The 16,673-nt window shown below is 39.9% G+C and overlaps 1 protein-coding gene across 1 annotated transcript in view; it reads right to left on the bottom strand.

Moving 5' to 3' along the window:
* Positions 1 to 16,673, bottom strand: part of gria1a (glutamate receptor, ionotropic, AMPA 1a) — a 70,552-nt gene that overhangs the window by 17,775 nt on the left and 36,104 nt on the right. The window contains 1 exon segment of the mRNA XM_044206416.1: positions 1,256 to 1,454. Within this exon segment, the coding sequence (XP_044062351.1) occupies positions 1,256 to 1,454 (199 nt within the window).

The following is a 16,673-nucleotide window of genomic DNA, read 5'->3' as shown; positions in this document are numbered from 1 at the left end:
CCTTAAAACCTTAACTAATGTGTTGTCACCGGTTAGATAGTCAAAATTAGAAAAATAACAGCTTCAGTCCCTGAGGAGCTATGTTAGCAGTAGTGACGGTTGAGTCCAGTTACCTCAACAATGTAACGTTATGACGAAGATGCGTATCAGAAGGGATTTAGAAGTGGTTCAACATAACCAATGGCCCGGGGCCAATACAAGTCTATGCAGGGAAACTTGATTGACCAGTCACTGGTCCATCCAGGTCGGTGGTGGACTGGTCAGCTTATGAAAAGACAGTCGCTCTTCTTTAAGAACGTAGTGGACCTGGGATCCCAATATATTACCAATGTGTCATGTTGAAGGTAAATTAAAGTTCAGAACTACTGTAAATCTGCTCATTATACTGTTTAGACACAAAACATGACTGTTATTGAGGGTGTCTAACGTTATGAGATATGAGAGGTACTTGTGGCTTGTGGCTAGCTAGCCATATAGTCCGCTGCGTTTAGCTCAGCAGCTACGGTACTTATGTTAATATAAAAATCTGAAAATACTGACATGATCATACAGTTGTCCTTTCTTCTTGTAGCCATTGTTGCTGTGTGGCCCTCAGCAGCTTTTTTAAAATCTGCTATGAGATTTGTTGTCAGCAAGAAAATACTTCAGCTAATGTCAGGTCAACACTACGCTAATACTAACGCTAGCTAATGTCAACTTTTACTGTAGCTGTCTGTCTAATGTCAAGCGCTGTGGATTTTAATAGCAATCCAACAATGTACTGTACTGTACTGTACTTATTTATTGGATTAAAATGTAAATATTTATCTAATGTCTTATAGTGTAAGGATGATTGAAATGTCATTTTACGGTAAGTGTTACAATATAGGGCCCCTATAATTATTAAATGATAGGGAAAAAAGGGTCACCTTAAGCTAGCTAGCCATATCCTAAGATTACCATAGATAACATTACATGAAACACCGCCACACAAAGTAACCTAAATCTATAGCTAATGTATATCTATATGTTCCAAAATGAATTCATTACTCTATCATGAAAGATTCATCACTTGATATGTCTGAGTCTCACTCCACTCCACCATGAAATATGCAGGTTGTACAACGAACTGGCAACCGCTGGAATGGAATGGAAGGGAGGAGGGATCTTGCGTCATCTAATGGCTAGATGTTATCTATGTTATCAGTAGCACCTTTAATGGTGAAGCAGTTGCAGGAAACGCAAAGTATTTGTTGCTTGAATCTTGGTTTCTCACCCTGAAGAATTCTTTGGTGGAGCCGGCATCCAGCGTTCCATAGGCGATTTCTGTCTGCTTAGCCAAATCCTCAGCACTCTCTATAGGAGACACCATCCTCTCCACTGTCAGGAAGGCAGCCAAGTTGGCAGTATAGGATGAGATGATGATGAGGGTGAAGAACCACCAGACGCCTCCAACAATGCGGCCAGACAGAGAGCTAAAAAGCAGAAGGACAGGATCTTTGGTTGGTCAAAAATAGGTATATAAAAGACACAGTATAGTTCATGTATATCTTCAGTTCATGATTGTTGATTCCATGTTTCATTTTTACAAACAGAATCAGTTACAGTATATGTTAATGTAGTGACTTAAATAAATAGCATAATTCTTTTTCTTCATGGCCAGTTCTGCGCACAATCAAGACAAGCAATCTACAAACCTTGTGATGTTCACACCATCCAAATGACCTACATTGCATCACACTCCTTCTGCACTCACACACTCTTCGTTCCACCAGGCTCGGGGAGCTTAGCACAATGTGCTAAGGAAAGATAACCAGTTCCACAAAGGCCCACTCAGCTTCCTGCCTGCCAAATTAATCTCACTTTAAGAAAGTTGCCAATATGTTTCATGGAACCACGCACATTAATTGCTGGGGATTAATAGGCAGAGGAGAACACTTAGCCACTGCTCTAATTGCACTTTCAAAAAAAAAAAACAACAACTGGATGATTTGTGGGCAAATCCCTGTCTTTCCGCTCTCTCTCTCAGTGCGTCTCTTCACCTCAAGAGAAGCCAGCTTGAACAGCAACAGCAGAAATCATGTTGCGTTACATATCGGGTCCCCGACAAGCGCGGAGGCACAGAGCGACGGGAGCTTACGCAAAGAAAATGACACAAATCTGAAACAAAAAAGGCTTTCATGATTCACCTTTGTGCCGTCAAGCCAAATGGAGCGTGAAACATGAAGGCGAGATTAAGTGCGAAAAAAAGGGGAGAAACATAATCATTTAAGATGCTTTTTAGATGACGGGTGGATGATGAAAGAGACGCCGGGGAGCGAGTGGAGAGCAAACAGAATGGATGCTGAGCCTTTGAAAATCAGTTGGGAGAATGCAGAGCTGTCTGCAGGGTGTGTGTGTGTGTGTGTGTATTTTGACTTGTTCATTGATCACTGTTCTAACGGGTGTGGGTAAGGTTAAGCTTTTTCTGTGTAGTGAGAAAAGCAACATGCTTTTCAAAATACCTCAGTGCACATTTAGTATTGCAGCAAACAATTCACAAGCAAGTGGTTGATTCGCCTGCACTGTCTCCATTTTAGCTCTGTACAGTTAAAGAACTAAAACATTCTGCACACCGATGATCATTTCTACTCTGTACGACATCTCGGGCCCCAGACCTTCATCAGGTAAAATTCATATAGGCGTAGAGCACTGGTATTATATATATTTATGTAAACATAGCCCAAGAAAAACCCACCAATCACAAAGCGCCAGCAGCACCGCCCAGCATCCAAATAAATTAATTATAAACAAGTTGTAAATGAGTTTAAAATGTCAAAAGATAAACTACATATATACATATCATTTGAATTCCAAATACAAGGATTAATCAAATAGATACTAATACCATAGAAAATAGAGAGACAAAGGTTGAACCAACTAGGTACATATCACTCATGGAGAATTTAAATGTCAAAGGGTGGATCTAGTATATCAATACCATACAATAGAAAATGTCAAGAACATTTTATCTAGCCAACTAAAAAGGTCAAAAGTGGCTTAATTTAATATTATGAAACTAGTTACTATTAGTATAGGTTAAAAAGACAGTGTAGGTTATTGTCTGAAAATCTAATTGTAAAAACAAGAATATTCAAAGGACATAATAATCCCAATTAGAGCTGCAGCTAACAATTATTTTCATTATCAGTTAATCTGCTGATTATATTCTCAATTAATCGATTAATCATCTATAAAATGTCAGAAAGAGATGAAAATGGTAGATTATAATTTCCCAGAGTCCATGGTGACATTTTCAGATTGCTTGTTTTGCCTGACCAAGAGTCCAAGACTTGCAGGTTTATTATCACACGTGACAAAGAACAGCAGCAAATTCTCACATTTGAGCTGCTATAATCAGTGATTTGGGGGCGTTTTTGCTTCGATTATCAAAATAGTTGCCTATTAACTTTCTGTCGAGAAGAAGATCCAACTTATTTACCAGACGAGGGGGGCCTTACCTACAACAACATAAAAAAAAAAAACAATTATTCATCTCGCCTGGCATGTATCACAGCATCACACTGAGAGGTGCTAATTGAGACCTTTGGCTTAAGCGTAACTTATGATTCCTGATTGCTTCTCGTCTTTTCAGGAGCAGATCAAGTATGAATTTTACCTGGAGAAGGTTTGAGGACCAAAACATTGTAAGTAAAGTGAGTTCAAGTGATCGACAGTGTGCAGGATCTTTCTGATTCTTTCACAGAGTTTATGATCACCTGTCTATAAGACTTTCTGAGTGTAAGAACTTGGCAGTCATTTTAGCTCTGCAATAACTATGACAATTCTCAGTACTATACATTACTATTTAAATTGCTTAGTTACTTCTCAGTCCTCTTGTGTAGAGTTAGGTTGAAACAGCAATGCAAGTCAGGGAGAGGGAGAGGGGGAACAAGAAAGAGAGAAATGGCAGAGATGAAAAGTAAACTGGATAGTACCACCAGAGGCTGACAAACTCCTTAGCTTTGACTGCTGCTGGCCTCCAGAGATGGCAGTAAACAGCTGTCTAGTCCTTCTCCTTCAATCGTCCTTTTTTTCTTTCCTTCGGTCTCCTTTCTCTTCCTCTCCTTTCTTTTTCCTTTCCATTCCATCCAGCCAACGTCTCCACTGTGCTCCCCGCCTGTCTCTTTGTGTGCTGGGGGGGCTGACAGGGGCTTGTTTTGGGCCAAGACAACAATGGCCTACACCTTGGCACTGACACTGACGCATTCAAGTATGCATGCACTCACGCTCTCTCACTCACACACACAAACACACACACACACACACACACACACAAACATGCATACTTCTTCTTTCCGGAAGACAATATGTGAGTGTGTATGTGAGTTTGTCTGCAAGAACAACCGGGTCACCATTTGCTGTGTGACTGGGATGAGAAGAAAGACAGGGGCTTTGTGTGTGTGTGTGAGAGAGATGTTTGTGTGGGTGTGTGTTGGTTCTCCTGCAGCAGTCCTTCTCCCTAGTTGAGCAGAGCGACTGGCAAACACAGATCTGTTTGTCTCTGTTTGTTTCCTTTTGAACTCGCTTCCTTTGAGCCTCCTTTCTGCTCCTCATACGTTATTGCACAGCAGCCGACCTCTGCGCCTCGGTAAAACATTAACTAAGCTGTCTTATTACAGTAAGGGAAATCTTCCAAGTAGCACTGTAATTTCATAGTTGTGTTAAGGCAATGATTAATCAATTATTCACTCTGCCTCTTTTATTACATTACGAAGAAAAGGAATGGTAATGGGATGTGATGTATACAGGAATACCATATAACTGTGTATGTTAATCATGAGAGCAAAAATTTTGATAATTAATTATCATTTGTCAGAATAACCAGCGAAAGCATCTAAAACTCAAAGATCTGCCCATTTTTCTCTTTTTCTATCATGATTGAATTTCATCACTCTGGGCTCTGGCAACATGTAATAGGGCATTTCATAGAATAAATACTAGAGTGAATAATCAAAAAATAATCTGTTGTTTAATGGATTATGAAAAATAAGTTTATAGTAGAGTTTGGCTTGATGGCATTTGCTCAAATTTGAATCCAGTACCAAATCCACGTATCAAATTATGCTTTCAAATCCCTTACTGAATCCATTTGTTGTCCATCATGTTTAGCTAGTTAATTTTAGGCAACACAAGTTAGAAATAATTACATATTTAAGACGTGGAACTCTTAAATATGTGACAATCTAAAAAATGGTTTGAACATTGTTGTAGGAAAGAGAGATCAAGACCTCAGACCTTGAAGCTGCAACGAGCAACATTGACATAGCATCACGTCATAAACTTGATGAGGTGCAAGTGTTAGCAAACAACTGCTTATTTACACATCCAGCAAATACGACGCAATGGAGCCAACCTGAATGTAAGCTTCACTCCCCTTCTGGCTCTGTTTTTGATCTCCACCTACTGCTGAGGGAAATATCTGGCTCTTTGGCTGCTAAATGCTCCGCCATGTTTACCAGCTAGTCACTAACTTCGTCTGTCGACTGTTTGGTGCTGGGCAGGTAGTCTACAGTGGGTTTATCAGATTTCACTATGAGGGTCATATCTAATAGTGAGACATCAAAACCAGTGCTATGAAAGAAAAAAACGGGGTTGATGAGAGCGGCGAGACAGAACCCAAACAGTAAAGTTGCGGGCCGAAAAACTAAAACAATGAGCTGAAAGACGTCGAAATGCTCTGCAGAGCTGAGGGGAACTGCAGAGTCAGGTGATTATTGTTTGTGGGTTTGTCACGTGTAAGTGCTGTCGCATAGACGTAGTCATTTAATCTGTTGTTAATATAAAAATAGTTATTACAGCAGCTTTAATGAATCCATGTATTTTTCCAAACTTCAAGATCTGGCAAAGAGAGTATGAGCATGCTTGTGTGCTCACACATAACAGAGACAAACACTCCTTCAGGTGTGTGTGTTTGGTGGTTAGTTATGATGGACAGCAAAACGAATTGGACCATCTCTCTACAGTATATTAGATCCAGATCTTCATCCTTTGCTATATGATCTCCACCCACAGCACCCTGAGAATCTGCTGTAGCACTAAACTCTCATTAGAATTCCCCTGGCTGGCCTCCTCTATTCGATATGGTAATTAGCAATGACTAATGACTTTAGCAAGTGTAAAAAATGAGCCAGTAATGGCCACATTACAATGGATTAGGAATTACAGAGGTTTAAATGAGAAAGAAAATGGTCTCTAATTATGGTGTGATTCTAAGACAAATCAGGGATGGAAAAGGAGTTTTATGCTACGCTGCTTTTTTTGCTTCTTAAAAATGAGCAAGACAGCTGTATCTCCTTAATGACTGGGCACATCCTCTCCCGATATGTCTGGACGGACAAGACTTGTTTTGTGCAAGTCAATAGAAAAGCCAAAATGAGAGTGACAGAATCTGGCAAAGTGGAGCCTGCAAGCAGAAGGCACGCAGAGAAGCAGAAAAACCTACAGATACTGCAGGCAGAGAGGTATATAAACACATACTCGTATGGACTCAGTGTAACAACACAGTCTTAAGTGTTAGTGGGTATGTGCTGACTAATTGGCCACTGCAGAAAATGTCCTTAGCAACCACAGCTCACTAGATGTGGAAATGATGACAGAGCTACAAAGAAAAAAAACAACATAACACCAGAGCATTATTTATATCAAGACCACATCAGAGAGCATCCACTAATCAACACATTAGACCACAGAAGATAAAGTGTGTGTGTGTGTGTGTGCGTGTGTGTGTGTGTGTGTGTGTGTATCTTTATGTGCCCTCACACTAAGACCTTCTCTGGAGGTTCAGCCAAATAAATACAAGTCTAAGTAAATATCTTTATCCTGTATTACTGGGCACATCAGTTATTTCTCCAAAATAAGTCTTTTTCTAAAATATAATGACAACCACGTCAAGGGCTACTCCATGAGTTATGTCTGGAAGGATATACCATACTCAGCTCTATAGTCGTCTTTCTCAGTTGTGTGTACACAGTGTCTGTATTCTGTCTAAGAGTATCTAAAGGTCTAAAAACATGCTGTGATAATTGAGGCAAAACATTTGAATCATCTAATTTGATGTGTTTGTGGCGCAGTGCAGGCAGAGAGTGTTGGGCTGCTGCTTCGTCATGTTTGGATGAAATCACAGCAAAAATGTTTCATAATTTATTCTGCACTTATGTGTATTAATAAAACCTTAAGTATTGTACTCATATTTTGCCCATACGTCTCAGTTGTACTCTACAATATGCTGACTTATATCACAGGGCTTTTGTTAATTAGCGTTTGCTCAATTATGCCTTGGCTGCTTGTAAATGTTATGAGTTGATAAAAGTTTTATTAAGCTCTTGATTCCCTATAGCCTCCTCAGCGAAAAACCTGTTAAAAACATGCATAATAATGTGGGCATGTCAGGATAATTAACCATTATAAAGTATTTACAAACGTGATTACCTTTTTATGTAATTCTGCCACCATATAGGTCACTGTGGTTCCTGAAACCACACGCAAAAGGGCAATTTGGTCCTCCGCTGTGGCTTCAAAATTGAACTAAGCTCGGAGCAGACATGCCAAATTGGTTTGATGTGCAACACACAATGCTTTTAGTGCACACCTGGCCATAGAAAACAGACACTTTTTGAAAATGCACTTATCTGACAGCTTACAGTGTGTTTGTAACTTTCCACCACTTCATTCTGTCTCGATATTGCTAAATGAGGCTCTGGGGGATGAGAATGTGTTATGGCCAATATTGTGGCATAGTGGTGGGTTTACGTTCTGATTTTGTTTGCTTGGCTGCTTGTGCTTTTGTTTTGATAGGCTCACAATTGTTAGATTGCATATTTTCAGAGCGCTTTCATCTTCAAGGCCAAAATAACATGCAAGCTTTAAGAAGGGAGCAAAAAATAATGATTTATTAAAACATCTTTCTCCCCCTCTTTCTCCCTCTAAAGGTCAGTATTACCATGCCATTGAGTTGAAAAGAGAACATTATGATAATGTTGTTACCAGCCTGCAGCAACCGCACCAAAAGCTGGTAAGTACGCTATGGAAAATTTGACAAAAGCATTCTAAATCAAAATGCAATGTAACTGTTTAATGCATGTTTGTTTCATTAAGAAGCAGCCGAGTTAAGTGGCTGCTTTGCAACATATGGCTCGTTCGAGTGTTAGTTCATCAAAACACAACAATTTAGCTCCCAGCCATTCTGAGTGTTGGTGCAGAGAGATCGATATGATTGAAATATGACTGTAATCGTTGTTTCTGTGGCTGTACACGGGTTCACTGAATGATATCATGGATGCTGTCTTAGCCTCATGTAACCTGAGATAAGTCAGTGCTGGCGAGCTGTGAGAGCGCTCACTACGCGCCCCCACACATACGCACAGCCTCTTAGTCACTCCAGCGAGAAAACAGGAATCCGAACACAGATACATCACAACTGAAAATCAATAACCATCAACACACATATAAACTGACTTATGGTGCATTCAATCTGGCTGTATAATAACACAAAGAGATGACATGCACGTGCACTCACATGCAGTTTCACCGACCAGAGACACTTGATGTGAAGCTGCATTGCTCTGACAGAAAAATCTGTGTCTCTTTACGGTTGCCATGGTAGCACACTCTGCACTTCAAACAGTACAGCTGAGCTGAGAGAGACTTTAGTCATCTCACTCCTCCTCTCCCTCTCTCTGTCTATCTCTCTATAAGGGCAACCACCCCTATAGTAGGACAGAATTGCCATTACCCAGTGAAAGCTCTCATTAGGGCTCTTTCAGCTTATAGGCTAGCAGACATTGGGCTGACTGATAAGCCTCACAGCATCACAGCGCACATCTTTCCAGTCAAACTATTTACTTTGGTCTAGGTAGATTTCCCATGGGGCCTTGAGCCTTGTGTATAATTCATGGTTGCAGAAAAGACACTCATATACTGTCACAGCTTGATTACAGCAAAACCCCTCTCTGCTGCTGGAAACATATGTGTGCCTCTGTGTGATTGTATGTGCAGATATGAGTCTACGCTTCTGAGGGGATGGTGTCTTTGTCTGTGTACAAAATGTGATGAGATCCTTTAGGGGTGTATGTGTGTGTGTGTGTGTGTGTGTGTGTGTGTGTGTCTCACTGGTTTCTGCTAGTGAGTGTGCATGTATGTATGATCAAAAGTTGCCTTCATACAATTTCCAGATAAATAAAACATAAGCGATGCCGTGAACTAAACTGAACCGTCTCTTTATGAATAAATCATTCCTTCCTACCAAGTCTTCCCCAACTGCTTTGACAGCAACTCACTAACACCACAATTATGTAACTTAGTGGTGTGTAACATGATCTAATTTCTTGTTGTTAATGATAATAATGACAACAACAACGCAAAGTGATACAGAATTGACCCCTTTGCAAGATCAATAATTTCCCATGATGACAAAAATTCACTTGGCTCCTCCCTGGGGGCTTGATAAGCTACTGAACAGCCACTTACATGTGATCATACAACATACCAGACAACATTACAGTTAGGATTTTAATAACTTTGTAATGCAGGGTTTGGCTGCATTACAATGTGAGCATTTTCCAGAGATATGTAAAGTACAGTGTGCTATGTAAAGTTTGAGTAAAAAGAAAAGAAACATCTGCTGTGCAACAAGGTTAAAATAAACCCAAACACACATATACAGCATACAACAAAAAAATCAACAAGAGAAATCTGTAAAAAATAAAATGGATTAAAATGGTACCAGCAATGGCAGTGCAAAGTTAAGCCTCACGATTAGCCCATTAACTACATATTGTGTATACTCGACTGTAACAAGTCAACATTTTTTAGATCTGACACTATTCAGACAGCCAGTGGTTTTCATTCCCTTTGAGTACACCATAAATATCAAGGTGAAGAGAAAAACTTAGTGATAGATAATCTCCCACAGTGAACATTTTGTTGTTGTCTTTCTTTATTTGTCAAAGTTCCATTATCACCCAGCGCTAATGCAGTTGCAAGCAGGGACCATTTTGAAAGCTCTCCATGGTGGTGTGTTCAAGGACACTCTGACTCTGTTTTTAAAACAGACTCTGTTTTTAAAACAGCCTCTCAGAATAGCATTACTACAAGCCAATATTGTCATTTTGACAAAATAATAAATGATGTGATGTGATGTGATGAAATGTCAGTTTGTTTTGGAAAGTACACCCTGGACAGTGGCCAACTCGTCGCAGGGCTAACACAGACACAGACAAGGACAGACAACCATTCACTCTCACATTCATTCAATACGGGCAATTTAGAGTTATCAATTAACCTACACATGCATGTCTTTGGACGGTGGGAGGAAGCCGGAGAACCCGGAGAGAACCCACGGGGAGGACATGCAGACTCCACCCAGAGAGATTGCGTGATGTTGGTCTGGTCCGGGAATCGATCCCACGAACCCACGATCTCCTTATTGGGAGGCAGGAGCTTTAACCGCTCTGCCACCGTGCACCCCCACTAGTATGGTCCTTTAAGTTATATTAATTTCATACTGTATCTTTGTCTGTTGACCATTAACTAAGCCCCACCTTCCCTAGTTCTGTTGCTACGCCTTTCAAGCTTTCCGTTCTCACAGAGCAAATGATGCAGTTTACAATGATGGCAACAGTGGCAGATTTACCACTTTTTTACCACTATTTTCAAACAGTATGTTTTCACTTTTAAACACTACAAGAGAAAAGGCTTTTAGGATGAGCACTAACCTCTTTATGAATAAATCATTCCTTCCTACCGTTTCATGTCTCTGGTAAATTTTATGCTACAGTATGTTAACGTTGGCTGGGGTTTCTGGAGTGTAAACTTCCCCGAATCCAATAAAAAGGAGGACAGAGCCACTCACATTAGCCTAAACTCTAATAGCACACATTGCCATTGGAGAAATACTACACAGTGGATGTGCTAGTTATATGAATGGGGCTTTTTTTAACCTAACCTGTAACCCCAGACTAAAACCTATTAAGTTAGTGCTTGGCCTCAGAAACAGCACTCTATTACTACTGTAGGTAGTAAGCCTGTTAGCCGGACATGCTAATGTCCCATGCATCAACATGTGGAAAAATCCAAAACCTAACCAGCCTGCTGTGCCTGGTTACAGTTGCTATGATATGATTTAAGTCTTGGAATGAGTTACTAAAAAAAAAACTATAAACTAAATGTGTGTACATGAAGGCTACAGTGTTTTGCCCTCTCCTGTTTAGAGCTGCGAAGAGAAAAACAAGCATCACTGTATGACAAAAAACTCAGTTTGAGAAATACTGACCCTTCCCAGGTTATCACAATACACCACATACTTGATCCATTATTGAATGATTCTGACTGCCAGGCTGAGAAATTGCTGTTGTGGCAGGCAGGGTATGAGTGACAGAGCTGATTTATTTTAGTCTACAATCATGTAACGGGAGCAACACAGGCGCTGAGGAGAGGGGACAACTCCATGGGGCCATCAGACACACACACAAACACACACACACATCTATGAACACACACACAGACATAAACACCTCAAAACACATCCAATGGAGGAACATCCCGAACCCATGCCCCTTTTACTCAAGTTCTCTTCCTGCCTAGAGCTCCCACCCGGCAAGCATCATACGGAAATTGAGAGCCAAGTTAAAATCAAAAAGGCCAAGTACAATACAGGTCCTGCTGAATGTATATGCTGCTGCTTTTCCAAAACCTTCATACTATCTACCTTCAGCTAACAGACAGGAGCTGAGTTTTCTGATTTGCTCTTCTTTGCCATGATTTGTTGGTGCTGTAAATTCCTCACTTGCAATGTTTTAAACATTCAAACGTAGATTTACACCACCTTCTATCCTGCAACTGCTTCACATTGGTGCTTCCACCAGCAATGGCCCCATTAGATTTTGGAATATATAGAAGAAAATACAAATCCATGGGATTTATTTGGAAGAAAAAACACCTTCTTCTTTAAACATTGCACAAGCTCATGAAATCCGAGCCCAAGGTCCAATCATTTGAAGGCATCTGAACATGCTTTAAAATCTGTATGGATGTGATTAGCATTTCTGCTTCTGATCCCAGAGGTTGCATGAGGCAACTACTGTACAACTTACCAAAGCCAAACAAAAGCACATATTGTTATTACTATGAAAAAGATAAAAAATCACACTCCCACAGTGTATGTTTTTGTGTGTTCAGCTGTTTGGCACAGCTAGGTGTGCCAGGTGAAACAGGTAGCATCAGTCAAGCCATGCGATGAGAGGGGATATGGCACACATGATACATTCTTAATCAAACACAACCACTGGAGGAGGCAGAGAGATCTATAAAGGATGGGGAGCAGAGCAGATGAGAGAAGAGGAAGACTGAAAAGAGGTGATTGGAGAGGAAGTAAACGGGTGGATGGATGGATGGAGTGTTGTGGGGTGCGTCACTCTCAGAGTCCACCTGTCTGCAGAGATAAACAGAGGGAGGGACCAACAGCACGGACTGGGGCTTATGGGAGGGCCTGACTGACAGTGCTGACATTTAGAAAGAGCACAGTAAACAAGGTCTCACAGAGAATAAATAGCAGGGGGAGAAGGGTGGCTCTCGCTCTCTCTCTCTCTCTCACACACACACACACAAACACACTTAAGTACTGTACACATTAATGTATCATATCAATGTATGAAGCATTGCCTACAAGCATGTTTACACACACTATATGAGCACATGCACGCCCACACACACAGCTGCCTGTAAACCTTGACGCAGAGATACCTTTAGACCGGTCCAATCAGATACTGTTAGGCAGCAGACAAAGAAAATTGCAATAAGTGCTTGCTTTTAATAGAGCCGACCTATACGCGCACACACACACACACACACACACACACACACACGCTAATACAGGCAGACGAGGGAAATTAAACACGCCTACTGATTAATCCAGGACAGAGTGGATCGTCACTGCTGTTCCTTGGCCTTTTGTCTCTGATTAAAGAGAGACGCATAAAGTATGAAGTCCTTTGAGCTACCTACCTCAGAGCTGAATGCACCTCTAGAACATTCTGTTCTCACCTATTAGTGACAACGGCTCAGTGACGAGCACTTTACAAGCACCTGCTCAGAAATGTCACCAAATTGAGAAACAGAATGTTTCTCACATGTTTTTGTTCTCAAATATTCTATAAAAATATGACAATAATAAACTATCAGTGGTTGAAAGTATGGAGACACAAAGTGTTCAATATTAAATAAAAGTAAATATGAAATAAATAATCAAAAGACTAATGTGTCATGTGTGTACATGTCTGTAAAATCTATAAATTAACCAATAATTTGTGAAATAATTTCAGAAATCATTCAAACTCAGTTCATTATTTTAAAATGTTATTTCATCATTCTTATGTTCAGAATAATAATATGTTTTTTGGAGCTCAATTGTATTCCATTATAGAAATTTTTATTTCATAATGCCCTTTTTCAAATATTTTTTATGATGGCATTTTCCCCATTGACGCTTTTACTTCATGTCACATTTTACTTCAAAATTCTACTCTTCATGTGTTTACTTTTTATTTCAGAATTACACTTTTCATGACACTTGTGTTGTCATAAGACACCGGCTCCTCATCTTTCAGCCAATCATGTCCACCCCGCCTCTATTAGGAAGCTCAACAATTGCTACCAAATTTAGCTAGCTTAGTTAGATCATTAGTTAGATTTAGTTAGCTTTTGTTAGCTGGAACAACAACAATGTCAAACAAATTCTACCAACTAACTAGTTGCTACTGCAAATAAACACAGTACACAGACACAACAAGTTACCTCACCTATTTGTTTAGCTTAACAAAGATTGCCGATGCTACCTTCCTAGCCGGCTAACTAGCTAGGCTGGCTTGTGAGCTTGGATTATTAGCATAAAAGTGAAGAACTGTAAAAATATCAAAAACACACCTTATCTTAATTTGATAATGTCTAACTTATGGTACTTAATATTGATTTTATGACAATTGTCCTGATATTATAATGATATGATAGTATGAAAAAAAGTTTAATTACATACAAGAAAGTGCATAAATGCAGGTTGTAAATGAGCTCAGGCCAAAAAAAATCGAAAGAAATGAGAACACGCTCACATGCATACAAGAACAAAAATGTTCTCCCAAAAGTCTTTTTGGATAAAAATCCTCATTCTCTCAAATCCCAATAGCAATGGTACACTGTGTTCATGTGAAACCCCGACAACAGAATGTGTGAGGTTACGAGTACTATTGCTTTAATCTGACAAAACACAAGCAATATCATTACATGTCCTTTTAAGTCTAGCAGAGGAACTCATAACGCTTCAGGATATACATCAACATGCACCTCCATGTGTGAATACGTGCTGTGCTAACTAGAGCAACTAGGTCACCCAAATTTTCAAGGGGAAGATGTTTCCTTCAGGGCAGTATTCAGTGGGGTGAAACATTCATTGTGTTTGTTTCCAAGACACCAAGCAGACTCCACCATGCCGATCACTACAACGTGGACTGCTGCACACGCTAACCGACTTGTGGTGGGTTGTTTTATGCTGCCATACTAACTCCCAAACAGTCTTTCACCAAAGACACAAAAGGGACAATGAGAATCACCTTGGAAGGACATTGAAAGAAAAAAGATATTTGACTCAAGTCCTTGGAGGATATGAGCCCTTAACGCTGCCACCCTCACTGATGACACTAAGGAAATCTTCTGTTCTACCTGAAACCTATTTAAATGAGAACATACAAAAGTACCAAATTGTTCCTATTAATGCTACACTTTTACTACTATGTTTATGATACCAACATTCTTGTTACAGTTTTTACAATTGATGATGGAATATAGTATGCCTTACAACTGGTTAATTTCAAAGGTGGCATCAACAGAATTGCCGCAAGTACAGGAAAAATCCTTGTCCTCTTAAACTGTCAGTGAAAGGTCTTCCCTCAAGCAAAACAAATGCAAATACTGTGCAAATATGCATGAACCCATGTGTGGTCAAGCACACATACAGAGGCATACACATAAATGCACACACATAGTGTGTGTGTGCATACAAAGAGAAAAAACAAGGAACGGACAATTTATGGATGCATGGTGGCATTCTCTCTCTCTGTAGGGCATACAAGGAAATCAATAGTTATTGCAGATGCATTTTCTGTCTGTAAGAGAAGAACACTTGGACAATAAGCTTCATCCTGCATGAAGCACAGCAGAGTCTCCAGGCAGAAAATGGTAAATGTCAGGGGAAGGCCTGTGGGAGTAGGGATCCAGTACCTACATCATGTACTGCTGAGCACCTGCAGCATGCAGGCCTGTAGGTGTAGAGATTTTCTCCCTTCTGATATTTGTGTAAGGTAAGAGCAAAGTGAAAATACATTCTGTAAATGTCACAAGATGGAAGCCAAGATAAAAATGGAGTGTTGCACATTTCGATAATTTCTTTAACCTTCAGCCACTCAATCAGGGAAGGTTGCGCTTTCTGCTATTTCTCAGTAATACCCCTCTAAACAAATATTTACATTCAGATCTGGGAGCCTTGCAACACAACATGCCTCCTATTGTTGGTCACTGATCAGCTGATGCAGGGGTTTGTTCACCCAAATTAAAGAAAACATGTTTTAGTGGTATCTAGCCATGCAGATAGTTTTGGTTTGATTTACCCAGGCTTCAAGATATTCATCTCTGAGATATTCCCCAATACAATGGCGGTGAATGAAACTTCATTTGTGGTGCTCACAGCATTGAAAAAATGTCTGGAGACTCAGAATATGTTACTAGATTTACTAGAGTAACCAGACATTGTTTCTGGAAACAGATGTGGCTACTGAATTCTTATTAACTATAATATTCAATCCTGTGAGCACCACAAACAAAATCGAATTCACCTCCACTGTGTTGGGGGGAAATCTTCTGAATATCTCAAAACCTGGGTGAATAGAAACCAAAACAGTATCTGCATGGCTACAGATATCTAGAGATAAATGAGAAAAAATGTTTTGTTTTTTTGTGTATTTTGAATGAACCAACTTTTAAAGGGATAGTTGACATTGTCAAGAGTTACATGAAAGGATCGAAACCACTCCACCAGCCAGGACATGCCAGGAAATGGTTAGCCTAGCTAACGTTTAGCTGGTTCATTTAATCTGCACAAAAATGTTAAAACCACAACTTTTTCCGCTTCGATTTTTGTACACACTACACAAATAAGATATAGCGTGTTCTATAGTGAGCTTTAGAGGTGCTAGTGGATTGGGATGGAGCCAGGCTAGCTGTTTCCAGTCTTTATGCTAACCTAAGCTAACCATCTCCTGGCTCCAGCTTCATATTTACCGTACAGAAATGAGAGTGGTACTGATCATCTCATCTAACTCTCAGCAAGAAAGAGAATATGCGCATTTCCCCAAATCTAAAACTATTTCTTTCAAGTTGTTTAAAAAGTATGGTTGAGTACACATCAGTAGGTTATTTATAAGGGGATGGTGACATTAGCAACTTTTCAGTTTCTCAGCATCAGCCTCTCCATCCTCACAGAATAGTTACTACAGTATAGATACATTATGCATATGTGCACCACAACAATGCATGTATACATAATGTATATGTAGCTTAATGTTTAAAGAGACAGGAAGATCTGTGTCTATCTATGACCTAACCTGTCTCTG

This window comes from Siniperca chuatsi, linkage group LG8, assembly GCF_020085105.1.
Source record: "Siniperca chuatsi isolate FFG_IHB_CAS linkage group LG8, ASM2008510v1, whole genome shotgun sequence".
NCBI lineage: Eukaryota > Metazoa > Chordata > Actinopteri > Centrarchiformes > Sinipercidae > Siniperca > Siniperca chuatsi.
This window is presented reverse-complemented; position numbering and strand designations above follow the sequence as displayed.